This window comes from Aulostomus chinensis, chromosome 7 (genome assembly GCF_037954235.1).
Source record: "Aulostomus chinensis isolate RoL2024-O1b breed Wild chromosome 7, RoL_Achi_v1.0, whole genome shotgun sequence".
Lineage (NCBI taxonomy): Eukaryota > Metazoa > Chordata > Actinopteri > Syngnathiformes > Aulostomidae > Aulostomus > Aulostomus chinensis.
In genome coordinates, this window is record NC_141326.1 from 1,338,017 (window position 1) to 1,353,919 (window position 15,903).

The 15,903-nt window shown below is 48.6% G+C and overlaps 1 protein-coding gene across 2 annotated transcripts in view; it reads right to left on the minus strand.

Annotated features, from left to right (window-relative positions):
- The window catches only part of itpr2 (inositol 1,4,5-trisphosphate receptor, type 2), a 56,468-nt gene that overhangs the window by 16,087 nt on the left and 24,478 nt on the right, over positions 1-15,903 (minus strand). For both annotated transcript variants that reach the window (XM_086208052.1, XM_086208051.1), the window contains exons 38-52: positions 8,627-8,747; positions 8,335-8,522; positions 8,055-8,235; positions 7,220-7,473; positions 6,912-7,112; positions 6,183-6,293; positions 5,932-6,027; positions 5,686-5,805; positions 4,240-4,374; positions 3,967-4,159; positions 3,638-3,763; positions 2,407-2,582; positions 2,162-2,326; positions 1,895-2,078; positions 445-531 (exon numbers count right to left, since the gene is read on the minus strand). In XM_086208052.1, the coding sequence (XP_086064178.1) occupies positions 445-531; positions 1,895-2,078; positions 2,162-2,326; positions 2,407-2,582; positions 3,638-3,763; positions 3,967-4,159; positions 4,240-4,374; positions 5,686-5,805; positions 5,932-6,027; positions 6,183-6,293; positions 6,912-7,112; positions 7,220-7,473; positions 8,055-8,235; positions 8,335-8,522; positions 8,627-8,747 (2,338 nt within the window). The remainder of the gene's footprint in view (positions 1-444; positions 532-1,894; positions 2,079-2,161; positions 2,327-2,406; positions 2,583-3,637; positions 3,764-3,966; positions 4,160-4,239; positions 4,375-5,685; positions 5,806-5,931; positions 6,028-6,182; positions 6,294-6,911; positions 7,113-7,219; positions 7,474-8,054; positions 8,236-8,334; positions 8,523-8,626; positions 8,748-15,903) is intronic.

Genomic DNA, 15,903 nt, shown 5'->3' on the forward strand with positions numbered 1-15,903 from the left:
AGTGATACCACCCATGAAGCAGGTATAAAGGACAGAGAGTGAATCTGAGATGTGCGGGTTCTGGAAGCAGATGCCACTGGAAACAGGAAATGATGTAAAGAGCAGGAAGCCTGAGGTAAAGGATGAGATCACACGTGTGCCCCGATCATGCAGGTGATCCATGGAGACTCAGCACAACAAGCAGCAGCGTGACTCACCCCCTCTACCTCATCAAGCACCTTTGAGTGGAGGCCGATGTGTGTGTGTGTGTGTGTGTGTGTGTGTGCTTGTGTGTGTGCGACTGAGGAGTCTTTCAGGAACTGAGAACAGCTGAAAAGGTCACACAGACACCGCCTCAAGCCAGTCAAGTGACAAACCCTCAACTCTTAAGATAAAAGTAAATAAAATAGGATAAAAAGGAAGTCAAATAAAATCCATGTCACAAAAGTCAAAGCTAAAACTTACCAGCAACAGGCTGAGGGGAGAAAACAGGGCAGCTGTCCTTCATACACGACTCTGCACTTCTAGTGTTACTCAACAAATCCCCTTTTCCTACAAACAAATGTGAACATTATATTAGTCCAGTCATGATTCATGTACAGAGACGATGTAAAGAGAAGCAGCTACTAAAACGTCATTACAACTTCTCCTCCATCCAATAAGCAGCGGCGGGAAACAGTCAGACATTATGTAAACGGAGGCCGCAGCTGCTGGGTGGGTGGTGAAGTGTTGCTGAAAAAACCTGAACAAATCACTTGCACATCAGCAGAGCAGCAGAGGAGCGGAGAGGGATCCGCTCAAGCAAAGCAGGGGAACGCCACACTGTCAGGGGGCTGGGGCGCAAGAGGTGGGACAGGAAGAAGAAGGCAGTGGTAAAAGTGCTGCGGTGGGGCGCAGGGCCCCGAGGTGGTGGCCGCCGCATCAGCAGCGGCAGCACCAACTGCGGCAGCGGCAGCAGCCAGAAGGAGAGGGTTCTCTGCTCAGCCTGAGCGAGCGAGCTGCGAGCCCAGCTGGTTACATAAGCCACAGCGCTCTGTCGTGTCCGCTGTGTTCTATTCAGCAAAACACAGGATGGCGCGGCCACCAGGTTATGCAACAGGTGCACATGTGCTAGCAGGTTGTCTGTCCTGACCGTAAGAGCTCATTAACACACCCACGCACATCCGTGTTATCAAAACATGTGTCTGTGTACGTATACCTACAGGCTCCAAGTACACACACACACACACACCCACACAAATGTATATGTAATATATATATATACACACACGTATATGTAATATATGGATATACTGTATATACATATACTGTATATATTACATATACATGTATGTATGTGTGCATATATATATGACATATATATGTATGTATGCATGTATACACACATATACATATATTTACACACATATATTTATACTTATACACACACACACTTATGTGACTGAGGAGAGAGAGTGCAGGTTAACTCAGGTGAAAGGCACTGTGTCCTCTGCATGACAGAAAATAACCTGCTATCTACATACTTCTGTCTGAAGTACACATACAGCATAGACCCGATACATCTACACACTATAGGAAGGCATCCAGACTTCCTTGAAGTATTCAGCTTAGCGTAGCTGTTACCAAGGAAACAGCTCTTCCTAGAGCGCATCTTATATAGAACTTAGATATACACTATTGACAGAATCTTGCAGACCTGAGGGGAGACGAGAGACACGGGGACGACCTGATACAAAAGTCAGGTGCTGCACTCAAATCAGTGACCTTGCACGGAACCATCTGACACCCTTGAGTCCATGAAATATAGACTTCCATTCGTCAATATAAAGTAAATATACGTACAGTAACAGGAACATTGGGTTGTAGGAATGCTTTTTGGCCAGTCCTATCACGGACTGGGTCTGTGGTGTCTGACCTGCTGCCGGAAGGCGGTCCACCTCCATGCGGAAGTCGTCCTTGAGGAAGAGGAAGCCGATGATGGAGAAGAAGTAGACGAGGAAGATGGCCAGAACAGCTGTCAGAATAATAGAGCGGCCATTTCTCGTCACGCTCTTGATGACGTTAAGGAGCGTCTCCTCTCGGATCACCAGGTCAAACAGCTGCGTTGGAGTTCAACAGGTCAACATCGAGCTTAGTGTTGGACAACAATCCCTCCGTGACAACTAGTGATAAGATGTCTTACCAAAAAGCTGTAGAAGAACTCGTGCACAAAAAGGCCCAGGACACAGATGACAGCATAGCCCAGGTGGTAGATGAACAGCATGTCCATGACAACCGCTTTGTAGCCACGCGTGAAGGTTCCCTGGTTCCCCACAAAACTCACCAGAAAGACCAACTTGTTGAACAGCTGTAGGAGGAGACACCACGCAGGGAGTCAGCAAGCTGAACGCTCATCTTCCACAAAGAGTTCCATCTTCAGGGACTTACATTGACGGTGCCCAGTAGTAAGAGAGCGGGACCCAGGCCCATGGTGTAGATGGCCCGCAAGATGAGGGAGACCAGGAAGAACAGGATACCCCACGGTTTGGGTAAAACTGGAAGTAAGGCAGTGAACACCCCCAACGCCCCCCACAGAAAAATATTCCAGAATGGGGACAAGGTGCCTAGCAACAGAAAACACACCAATCAAAAGCCAGAACATCAGCGCCGAGAAACATGTCGGCATCTTTCTGATCCATTATTCACAACACGACAGGAAGCATCACTTAAAGCCTCGTCGACTGAGCAAACACCAACCTGAAGATGATCTACTCGTCGTTACTCAACAACTATTACATTTCACCTGAATGCCATCTGGCGACCATGACAAGAGAAGGCGTGGGGGAGGACGATGTTTATGCATGTTTACAGCTGGCCTGAATAGACCTGACGTGGGAGGAGCGACGCTGGGGGTTACGCCATGTCACTGGCGTCCAGGTAACACGGATGATAAGAGGTGCGACAAGAGAGCGGAGAGACTTTCAGAGGAGCACACACTGAACATGCCTACAGAGACGAAGTCTGTTGTGACTCCAACAACTGCGAAAACAGCGTTAGGAGTACAGAAGGCTTCTCACAGCCCACAACACTTGGACGTGCACCAGTGTTAGCAACGCCAGGAATGATGGCCCAGCTCCATTCCCAGTCAGACCAGTAAGTCTTGACAGTGTCCTGGAACCCTGAACCAGAGCAGCTCACCGCAAACCCACAACAACTAAACACCAAGTGCACTTTGCAGCTAAATGGTTTCCAGTGTTCATGATTGGTGTGTTTTGATTCACTGAAACTGAAACAGACGTTTGAATGAGTTTAAGGGACGCAACACCTTTGATCTGAAATGAGTCGCAGCCTCTGTGAGCATGTGGTCCACTGCTCTAAAGACCACTGACTCACAATAACAAGCATTAGTTGTTCATCCATTAATTAGCAAGAGGTCAGCTGCTACCACAGGCTACCACCAAAGTCAGCATCAAAGCAAAATAATGGAGGCTAATGAGAGCGGAAGAGAGCGTGCACTTCTGGTCCAACAGTCTCCTTTGACAGGATCCGAACAAAGTCATTTCTGTTCGTGAATCTCAGTCTTTCTGGTTTATTTATTCTGATGGTTTCCGTAACACGACCAGCTTGATCCGACTCACGCTCGTCCATGAACAACCAACGCAGACAGACAATCTCTCACCCTCATCGCCATCATCACCAAATGGGTAGAATACAGCCACGGAGATGTTGAGGAGGCAGGCCAGGTAGAAGGAGATGCTCCCCCAAAGAGAGATGTGGCGTGAGAACCAGAACATCGCCTTATTTTCTGCAAAAAAAAAACATAGCAGGAAGCATAAGTGCAAGGACAAAAACTCTGCACACAAACACACAAAATCCCTGCTGGCCATTCAATTTATATTCTGGAAGTAGCAGTAACTAGACACCATAATCATGATTCACTGTCCCGCAGCCTGCTTCTGCTGCCACCATCATTATTTTCAGAGCTGGAGTCAGAAAGTAAAGACTTACTGCGGATCTTTTTCTGCCACCTCATCTCATTGTAGAGGTTGTCAAACTGCTGGAAGAAGTCGTTAACCTTGCTGCCCTGGTCGTCTCGCTCAGTGGTGGTGAACACTCGCACCTTGGACTCCGCAGTGAGGTATTCACAGATGTTGGGGACTGGAAACACGATCTGCTCCATGGTGCGGTCATGACGCACAATCTGGCAAATACATGGAGATGTCAATTTCTGCTCTGGACATTTAGAGGACACGTGAAAGCTTCGATGGAGAGGAGGATTACTTCTATCTGAGCTGTGTGATTGGCATAGTAACGAAGGGCGTCATCCTTTTCATTGTCGGGATCCACCACTGACCCCGGGGCCAACGCTGACCCCGGCCTCAGGCTCTGCTGCAGGATCTTATTGTGTCTGGCCAGCTAGGAAGGAAATAAGAAGAGGAATGACGCAGTTACTCAGGCTCAGCGCTCATGAGTCGGGGAATCCCCGAGCACAAAGACTCTGAACCTTTACAACAGCCTTCTTAGAACTGTAGCTAGGATTCCAGAGCCTGATGGGGCGACAAATGCCGCGTTGTTGTTTGCATCTGTGATGTAAATAAAATGTAGTAAAATGAGTTCAGATTGATCTAAGTGGGCTACATATTCACACTTGATTGTCCCTCCTCTGCCCTGCAGACATGCCTGATCACGCTTACTACAGTGTCACTGCAGCCTGATATCTGGTCCGGAATCCCAGAGGGTCAAGATTTGTTCCACTGAGTCACAGGAGCAGGCCGGGAGTGAAAATCTATTCCCGTGTGGGGCTCCAACTGTAACACACACTGAAGTGAAAGGTGTCAAGTTTGGGATGGAGGGACAAAGAACCCTGGGCTGACCCACTCGGAGGCTTGAAAAGAAAAATCCTGCAGCACGAAGCTTTGAATATGGACACATCAGACATAAGAGGAGACCATTTTGAATGTAGAATGAGGTTGGATGGCGTATTAGTATGATTATTATTCTCTTTCTGTAAATCAAGTGGCTGAGCTGCTGTTCATTATTTCTCTCTCACATTCAAAACAGGACGAGCAGCTGCCCTGAGGAGGGAGCACCATGCTATGGAGCTGAAGCGTCGCCAGCGGCTTTGCTTCTGTGTCTTCACTCTCAGAGGTCAGAAAAACCATAGAAGAAAAACACCCTTAAGATAAGATCAACTTGGTCCAACACACACACACACACACACACACACACACACACACACACACACACACACACACACACACACACACACACAGAGTACAACAGGCGGGAGCAGTGTTAAAAGGTCAACCTATTTTAATTTGTTCAGGCTGGTGATTGCTGGGAGTGAAGGATTGTTTTGTAGGTTCTGTATAGAGAAAAGTAAAAGCCCGCTAGGCTCGGCGTGCCGTCGCTGACCAAGACAGACAAAGACACATTCAAAAGACAACATTTCTGTAGTGGGACATGCATGAACTACGCTTGTTCTTTTAGTAGTGAGAACTACCTGTCGCACACCTACGACATTCCTGTCACATTCACAAAGCTCGTTTAACTGAGAGACTCTCATTCACAGACGAGCGATCTTCCGTTAAGGATGACCGCTGACGCACGCAAGCTTCAACTTCTGCATCTCACAGCCCTGAGGTCAGCAGAAGGTCAGCCAGAGGGAGAGGGGGTGGAGTCGTTCCTCGGACACACTCCAAACACACCAGCATGCTTCGTCATTACCTGGTGGGCCAGGATGTAAATGTTGTGTCCAACGTCTCTGGGCTTGATGAGGTCTCCAGCAGGATCCTCGTCCTCCTCGCTCTCCAGACCCTGAGCATAGGCCTCCTTCATCACATCCACCTGAAGCACAGGACTTGAATTTCAGGCCGATTTTAGAATGGGAGCTGCCGATGTAAGAATACATGCTCGCTCTCTCTCTCTCTCTCTAACACACACACCCACAGCCACACACACACACACACACACCAGTTCGGTGGGTCTCATCTTGTAGAGGATCTTCTCTGCGTTCTCGCTGTCATGGCGGCTCTCCATGATGGCCAGAAGGAGCTTGGAGGCATTATTCTAGAACACATACATCACTTCAATAAAACACTGTCCAAGTACCTCAAACCCGGTGGAGTTTGTTCACCTGCCTCCCGAGAACCTTGGGATCAGTTTCTAGAACCATCCATGATGGATGGGTGCAGGAGCAGCTGAGCCTGCTACCTGCTGCTCACCTTCAGCTCCAGCACCAGGTCCAGGCGATGCTTCCCCAGGGGGTTGATGGAGTTCACGATCAGCGCTATGATGATGTCGATGCCATTTGACTCATGCTTGGCTATACAGGTCTGGCAAAGGAAAGGCGCTACAATTAGAGCTGGAGCAAGTCAGACATCTGCCAGATGATGGAGAAGAGGAAATACACTCGTGGCCATGAATGTGTAGTACATGACCCTCGTATGATTGATGGATGCTCCAAATCTATTCATAAAATGACGTCTGTCATCGATGATCATGTGACACACATCCATGACAGGTACGACTTTATTTTCTCGTCAAACAAAACACTCAGTAAGAGTCTGCACACACAAACTCCTGCAAACACACTGAGAACACACACTTGACTTACTTGATGTAGTTGCCAAACAGCAATGAGCGAAGCTTTAAACGCAAGAGATAATCAGATTTAAAAGACATCATCACAACACTGGACCATGCTGCTTCTTCTGGGTGTGACATCAAAACGCATGAATGCTCCCACTAAGACTCCAAACTGAATCTAGGGAGCTCTTCACTGGAGGGATGCTAATTCCATCCTCAGCTGAACCAGCGATAAAGGACTTGAGGAAAAGTCAGAAGATGAGGCAGGTGCTCCTATGACCATTTTACCACACTCCTCATCCTGCCTCATCCTCATACACTGACATGTTGCCCAGCTAGGTGAAGTGGCGCAGCTCTCTTCCTACCTGGTTTTCGTGGCAGGGGCCCTGGCAGTACTCTGTGATGGTTTCCAGGGTTTGGCGAACCAGATCCACATTGCTCTCATTTATATAAAGTCCCAGCAGGCCGAGGCCTCCTGTGGTGCTTCCACAAATACAGTCCAGGAACTGCAGAGTCTCACAGACCAGATTATAGTTTGTCTTGTTGTTCTGGTTGCGCAGAAAATTCTGGATTTAGAGGAAAAGAAAAAACAAAGTCAATCTTCCAACAGCCGCAGCTTTAAGTATCTCGCACTCCGATGTTTTTAACTCCTAGTTGCTAAAGAGGTTGGTACCTGCAGGTCTGAGTTGTGGTTCTCACAGAGAAGCTGCAGATAGCGCAGGATGGGCTTCATGATGGTGATGGCCGGGCTCATCTGAGTCTCTTCTAGAACCTCCTCACTCCCAATCACCTCGTTGTTCTGGCCTAAACACTCAAGGTCGGGATCCAGCTCTTTTCTGAAGGCACAGAAGGCCTTGGAGGTCACGGAGGAGGCCTCCTTCAGCTGCCCTCGCATGTCCTCCCTGATGTGAAGTCCAGAGTCTCTCTCTAATTACAGCGTGGAGGGAAACACAGATCAGCCTGCAGTGAGTCTGGATGTGTAGTTGATGCATACATGAGGTCTCCTATCAGAAGACATGATCAACAGCAGCTGATCTTTGATGTTCTACACATCAAGAATATTTCACTCCCCAGTGAGTGGGGTACTGTGGCAGGAAAACACCCGATCCTGATACAATGGCCTTTTGATAGACTTGTGATGTGGGCTGTCACATGGCCTGTGACATGTGACTGTAGGGACCGGGAACCACAGTCTGCAGAGGTCAGCAAAGCAACGAAGATCATTTTGGATTTATCCGCCGCTATTGTTCAAACTCAGCAGGACCACACGTACTGTAAAAGCTTCAGGTTTATATCTGAGCCTATTTCAGGGATTTTCCGCCAGGCTGTGTCTGGGAGATCCCTCAGGATGGCAGTTTTATATGCTGGTATTACTACCCTCTTGGCTTAGTTCAAGTAAATTTCACCTTCAGCTCCACGTTTCCAGCAGCTGCCTCCAACCAGGGTGACAGTCCCTAGTCAAGCCGAGGAGCCGTGGTGCGTGTTCCTTCCAGCGCTTCATTGCTCACCTTTCTTGAACCTGATGCTATTTATGTCGCCGTCATCGTCCCGTTTCCTGCAGCTGAGCTCAAACATGTTGACAGACACGGTGGCTCGGATCTCTTGTTGCGCCAAACGCATGCGGTCATAAAAAACCTTGAAGAATCTCTCGGACTTCTTCTGCTTGTATAGCTGGTTGTAGAAGGAGTTCTGGTGGGAGGCAGACAGACATCCAGCGTGAGAGGAACTCCGAGTCTGTGTTTTGGGGTTTGGACAGAAATACAGGACCCGAGTGTCTTTATCACCCACCTGAATCTGAGTGTTTCCTCCTTGGAGGAGGGCAATGCCCAGCAGGATGCTCTCCTCAAACACCCGGTCATTCTTGGTGCTGACGATGAGGTCAATCACCAGCTCGGATGTCCCAACATTGTCCAGCTGACACTGGATCTCCATCATACTGCTCCCGGGCTTGTCCGAGTCCAGCACGAGACAACCTCCTGCACCAGGGAATCAGAACTTTCTCTGAGTGCACCTCTGGATAGATGGACAGCTGTTCAGAGCAGCTATGCAGTCAGCTGGGTTTATTCGGGCTTCACTTTACCTGCGGATGGATGCTTGATGAAGCCGCCAGATGAGCCGTTCCCACTCCCAAGCTCTGACTTGGAGAGAAGCTTCTGATTTCCAAAGTAGCGTGTGAGGAGAATCTTTCTTAACTCATTTCCCTGTGGACGGAGACATCCTGAAGTTATAACATCCATATCACAGTCCGACGATTGTGAAACCAACTTCTTCCTTTTCTCTAGGGTGTCAAAATGAAGGACACCTGCTGGTTACGTATTAGAGTGGTGTGGCGTGTTCACTGGCACGGACTCCAACCAATCTTTTAGATTAGAGGGCTGAGCAGATTTCATCTTCCACCTAAGGGGACTGATCACTGTCATCCCATGATGCATTTCTGTCTTAATGGGAGCGATGGTTTCCAGGATGACAATGCTTTCATCTGCAGTGAAACTGGAGGAGCCTGACAATAACGCTGTTGTCCAATTAGTCGATCCACACTGAGAGTACGGGAGCCAACGCCAGAGCCACAAAGGAAATGTAGCAATTAAGAGAGATTAGGTTTAGGTTAGTTCTAATTAGTCCTATTAATCCAGCCTGTACCAGGAAAGTTTCAGTCTCTTTTAATTAAAACTAATAAACAGATGCATCAACAACCCTGCAACTGTGTGAAACAGGTCGAGTCAGAATGTGGTCATTGGTGTGGGAGGATGAAGAGGATGTTCTATACAGCACATAACCACTAAGTTGTGGGTCACATGACACCTGGGTGACAGTAATTGAAATGAGCAACAAACATCCCTGTGTCTCCAGTGACATTTGAGACAGATGAGCAGAGGCGAGATGAGGAGTCCTGGAGATAATCTCCCCGCCGCGGTTGTGTAATTGAGGCGCCAGTGTGATTGACAGGTGGAAGACCTGGATTGTGCTCGTCACTTTACTTTTGTCATCATGCGCAATGTCCAGATGTTGGCTGGACAGATGTGGGAGGAACTGATGGATGAATGAATGGAATATAAACAATTTATGGATACTAAGGCTGGTCAGGTTCAGTTTCTATGGCAACCAAACAACTCTAACGGCCTTGTTCTGATGACATCGTTCCACCAACATCACGATGAATGAAGGACGAAGAGGCAGATAAACAAATGGAGTAAAGGGTGAAGTAAATTGATGAATGGACAATAGGGACACCCTTGGTTTCCATGGAATTGTGTTGCTCACCCAATTAACCTTGCCATAAAATGCAAACTTTTTTCTTTTGGGTTAAAATGTTTCATGCTAAAAAGTAAATACAAATGTATAAAGCAAAAGGTGAATATTATCGATGTGATAACCGAGAGACCAAACAAGCACCTCTGACCACGACGACGATCATCATCACCATCGCTGCTCCGCTCAGCTGGTGCCGTTTGGCAGGCGTTCTCAGTTTCCCTGTCATGTTGTGTAATTTTGCATTTGCAGCAGACAAACTGGCCATTCAGACAGCGATTATCCAGCCTCTTTGTCATTCTGAGAGTTCTCCAATTGTGATCATCACACCTCTATTAAAGCTGACACAGAGTCTAATTGGTATTCAGCTAAATGTGACTCATTTGTGTAGCTGCTATTGTTAAGGCTTGTTTGCACGAGTTGCTGCTTACAGAAAATTGCAGGTTCAGTGCAAACATTGCAAATCTGTAATGGTACAAGCAGCAAAGGCAATTTACCAGCATTTCTCTTGGATTATTTGCCCCAGAGCAACCAGTGCCTGCATGCTCTCTTTGCAACGCTTGAAAGTTAAAAAAAACAACAACAACAACAACCAAAAAACAGATATTTTTAGCATGAACTAAGAGATGAGAGGAGACAAATGAGGCAGTGCCACGTCTGGCCAGGTGCAGGTCGGCGAAAGAACCTCCAACTAAGTGCACTGAAGGGCAAAGATGTGGAGGACCACATGTAGTTGATGCTCTGTGTCAGTAAACACTCCATCTCATCTGCAGTCAGCAGAGACACTTGTCTGCCTGCACTGTCTGGCTGAGCTGTCTCTCTCTCTCTCTCTCTCACACACACACACACACACACACACACACACACACACACACACACACACACTTCTTGAACTGAAGGTGAGGATCCACTGAGCCAGCTCCTCTCATTTCCATGCAGCAGTGCACAGACACACTCAGGGCAACTACAAACTCAGCACTACACTCTATGAGGCAGCACATCCCAATGTACACTCTTCCACTCTCGCAGATTAAATTATGTTCGACTTGACGTTTCCCCTTTTTCTGTCATTTTGGTTTTGCATAACTCTCAAACACCGGGAACGAAGCACTCCAGGGAGTGGGGTGTCCGGTTTTTGCTCCCCTCTGGGTGCTGCAGTCTGCTGGCTAGGTTTGCAGAGAGAGAGGGTAGAGGAGAGTCAGCCTGTTCTGACTCATCTGCTTGCTGCTGCATTGACGAGAAAACCTCCAGTCAGGTGATGTAAGAGCCTTGAGAAGAGAGATAGAAATAGAGGTAGAAGAACAGACCAAAGTAATTGGGTGTGGGGAGGGAGGGGGGCAGAGGAGCGAACAGAACCTAGCATGGAGCCGACTGTTGTGGTGTTTTAAAATGTGCACCGGCACGCCACACTGCGGCTCTGGTGTCCAAGCTGGGGATGAGCTGCCGATCCCCACCTCCAGCATCCTTTCACCCCCCCCCCAGCCTCATTGCAGCTGCAGTCTGCACCTCTCTCTGACTCTGAGGAGAGGTTCAGAGGAAAAAATCGCCGCTTCTTTAGGTGATCTGAAAACAGACGTGGGCAGCAGAGGGGAGCGCCGGTGGTGAACGAAGACAGACAGTCAGGTCAGACAAGGTCAATTATCCCAGAGACTCAGGCGACAACGGCGGCAAACGTTCCACAAACACACTAACAAGGTTCACATCGGGGGGAGGAGAGTTCCCTCTACCATCTCCCACCACAGAAACCTGAGTGGATCCTGGACTCGTGTTTATTATAAACTGTGGGGAACACAAATCAAGATCACCCTGACAGGGAACAAGTGGAGTTTCCCCACAGGCCATGCGTGTGTGTGTGTGTGTGTGTGAGTGAGTGTGAGAGAGAGAGAGAGAGAGAGAGAGAGAGAGAGAGAGAGAGAGACAGACAGACAGACAGACAGAGAAGACAGACAGACAACTCAGCCAGACAGTGCAGGCAGAAAAGTGTCTGCTGTGTGTGTGTTTGTGCATGTGTGTGTGCACGTGTGTGTCTGTAATGAAACAACTTTTGGGTCCCAGAAAAAACTGCAGTGAACCAGCTTTGTTTGGTCAGTAAAACGTCTGACAACTGTTACAAGAAGACGATGCAAAATGTGTGCAACCTGTGTCTCATGTTAGCTGAGAAGAATCCAAAAGTACCTGAGGAGTCAGTGAGCTCCTCGAAGAGCCTTGAACTGGAGGCCAAAAACCCAGACGCCCTCCCCAACTGTGTGACTCGCGTCAGGAAATCAAGAGGCATCCATTTAGATAATCCTGCCGCTGCCGAGAGACGTGTGGACGACACCAGCGGGCCCCGGCCGCCTTTCACTGACTGATTTACTGTAAGAGTTTAAACTGTGCAGCTGATTCAGAATTATCAAACGCTACATTCAAGCATTTCTCTGCCCGAGTTTCATTCCTGGTTCTAAAAAGTTAGACTTGAAGTGGAAAGGAAACTGGTACTGCATCACTCAAGGGCTGCGGAATGTTCTAGGAAGTTAACCATCATGGGTAAATGGGAAATAGCGGTTAAGAATAGAATCTTTGTTGTCACCTGTTGATTTTCAGAAGAATTTCCATCAAATAAACATGGATATCATCATTTTCTAAAGGCTGTGCCTGTGCGAGCCACAGGAACAGCAGGGCTCAGACTCATGAAGGGCTGCAGTGTGCTGCTCCAGCTATGCCCATACCATACACGCATCACATGACGTGCTGCAGACACATGCACAGGCGCACCTCACGTGCCCGCACTTAAAATGTTTTCAAGGTGCAATGTCATAGCACATAAAATGCTTTTATACCTCAAACAAGCACATCAGCAAAACAAATTAGCCACACATGTGAGGGTAATTGGTGAAACTGGTCAGACCACCATCATAAACAAGCACTCAGTCAAAGGCTGACTGTTAGCCAGAGGCTTCCCAGGGGAAGTGTTACATGTGATTCCTTAATATCGTTAAGAAGTGACTGCGTTCATCAGGAAGTAGACGGTGGAGTCGGGGAGGCCATTTGTGTGGTTTTCTGGTATATTTTGCCGTTTCTTGACTGTTCTCCCTTCGCCTCATTATATCATTTTCTGATGCATGTGACGGATGCGACAGCTGCTCAGTCAGTTACAACCGATGCGCTGCATGAGTGAGTCCAATCAGAGTCAGATCTGCACTTGCAGAAGAAGTGGGATTATTGGTTTCATGGGTGAGTTACTCGAGCTCCATGAGTGACCTCACAGCGGGACAGACAGACGCCTCCCGACGTGCCGAGGCCTCAGTTACACCTCAGGTCCCAGTGTGGTGACGGTGCACGCAGGGAGCCAAACCCAGCAAACGTGTTGAGGAACGGCGTTCGCTTCTTTACGCCACCCGCCAACACGTCGCACCACTTTGAGCGCCACCAGAACATTTACAGCAAGGTCACTTCCTGCTATTGTGACCAGCAGCTCTGCTTTAAAAAGTAGCAGCATGGAAGAGACTGAAAAACAAGCTGCGACTGGGTGAAGTCATCCTGTGGCTCCTCAGGTCTCGTGCCTCTCAGAGTACGAGTGACGTCACCCGAGCGCAATGAGATTAGAAGAACACACCGTGGACTGTGTCAAAACACTTTCAAATGACAATTAGTCACATCCACATTGGCCTGGAGATACGCGGGGCCCTGGGCTCCAGGCCTTCTGCTTTCAGAAAAGTGTCTCTTACAAATGTGCCCCCCCACCCCCACCCCCCGCTGCCTGGTCCGGAGGCATTTCTGAACAGCATAAACAGTCTTTCCTGTGCCCAGTCACGGCCAGACCAGACAGACAAACAACACGTGCTAATCCCTCATCGCCATGGAAACTAAAACATAATATGCCCTGAACAGACACCTGACCAAAGGATCAAGGGAAGAGAGGGCAGGAGCGAGAGCAGAGAAGCTCAGGTAGTACAACACGCACGCCCGAGAGTTTCACTAAATTCTTCTTGTTTTTTGGCCTTTGGCACCAAATCTGAGTTTGCATTCCAAACTCAAACTTTCAGGCTCGGTTCAGTGTCCTGTGTCGGCCTGAGTCCGGCAAAGGTCAAGACAAATGAGGTGTCCATGAGCTCATCTACCCCCCCCCCCCCCCGTCCCCGTTCCCTAGCTCGCTGTGGATTAAGCCGAGTTCCACTACTCCCATCAGCAGACACACAATCAGGAAAAACCCTGCAGGATGAGCTCACACAGGGACAGCCAGCACGCCACGGCGTGCCTGCGGGTGTGTATGTCTGAGCCAGGCTATCCGTCTACGTGTGTGCGTGTGATGCGCTTAGCATCGAGAGGGTGGTAATCTGTAAATCTGCTTTGCCTTGGGCAGGTGGTGTGAAACTTGGCGAGCAAGAAAAAGAGAGAGGGGACCGGGAGAGCAGAACGAGCAGACAGAGAGAGTGAATGACAGGCGGGGAAGGGAGTGAGAGAGAGCGCTGGAAATTATATAAAAGGCTTCTCCAACCCTCAGTAAACAAGTTGACATGTGAGCGTGTACATACACATGCCAGGATATGTGATACATGCGCATGCTTGTCTGTCAGAGGTCAGCTCATATCAACTCAAAAAGAACACGTAAAGAGAAAGTGAACAGAGACAAATCTGCGTCATATAAGGAGCTGTAAACATCCTGACTACATTTTCTGATGCAACCAAAAGATCAACAACCACCTCATTCTGCTCCCAGCCCAGAGTTCACATCTCCGTTGATGAAAAGCTACAAACGCGCACTGTTTATCTCCCCTCAATCTGACAGACACGGCCCCCCTACCACGAATAGCAACCCGTATTAATCCCCAGCTGAAAATAGTCCCACGCAAACGTGACATGATTAAAACAGCGCAGTGTCCAGAGGATTTGGGAATTTATTCTTAAAACATAAAAACATCTGTTTTAGAGTATCAGTGAAGACAAGGAAGGAATATATTCATTTTGAAGTGATAAAGTCCGAACTAAAAGAGACACTTCATCAAAATTATCTTAGCACTTCATCAAAATTATCTTAGAAAATATTTGAAAAGATCGAGAGCGTGTGGAATATATTCTTTCAAGACCCCCCCCCCCCAGGGAGGCATCCCGAGGGCAGGTGGAGTCTGCCAGCCAACACAGGAGAAGTGCAGCACATTCCAAAGTGTGACTGGTGCAGAGCTTCGCTCGCCTCTCCCTGCCCCAGCAGCGCTCCTGGCCTGACCCACGCAACCCCCGAGCAGGCCAGGCTGGGACGACGGGGCCGGGATAGAGAAAATAACTCAAGTGGGCAGCCAGAGTGTGAGAGTCAAAGAGGGAGGGGCAAAGGAGGACGAGAGAGGCAGTGAGCAGACAGAGGAGAGAGAGGAAGGAGAACATGATGGTCCACGTGACTCAGCTCAGCCACTGCAGGCTGTTACGTAAGCACAACCCCTGCCCCGTCTCCTCATAAACTGAACAGACTCCGCTTCCCTCCAATCCCTCGCACTGTAGCCGCTGCCCACTTTTTTTTCCCTTCCTCTCACATGGCTTCTCACATGGCTGCCTCCCTCTCTTCCTCGATCTCTCTCCCTCTCCCCCTCCCACTCGCTGCACCCTGTGGGAGCCACCAACCTCTGCTGCTTATGCTGTCACTCTTTCTCTCTCTCCATCTGTTTTTGTCAGTCTGCATCTCCCCCTCTCATTATTTCCATCAACAATCATTTTCTCTCCCTCTGCTTGTGCGACAAGGCTGCAGCTCCACGCTCAGGGCTACGGGGATATGACACACGGGCCACAAATCTATGCTTGAGCACACTCACGCACACCTACACAAGCTGACATTTCACATATCGTTACTGCACTGTCTGGCTTCTCCAGTGCATCCAAAGTGCCTGGTTTTCCACTTTCAGTTCCTCTGATCTTGTTCCACACAACTGTTGAATCATTTGGCTTTCGAAACACTGCTTGGCTGACAGAGACAAGATGTAAACACACGAAGGCAAAAACCAGACCGACTCCTCGTGTAAGTGAGTGGCAGGCGAGCACCGAGTAGACGACTACACATAGAAGCTCGGCTTGACTTCTTGTGTCTTACAACTGTGATTAGCATGTCACTCAGCACATCTGCCAGATTCTGCTGGGCCACCA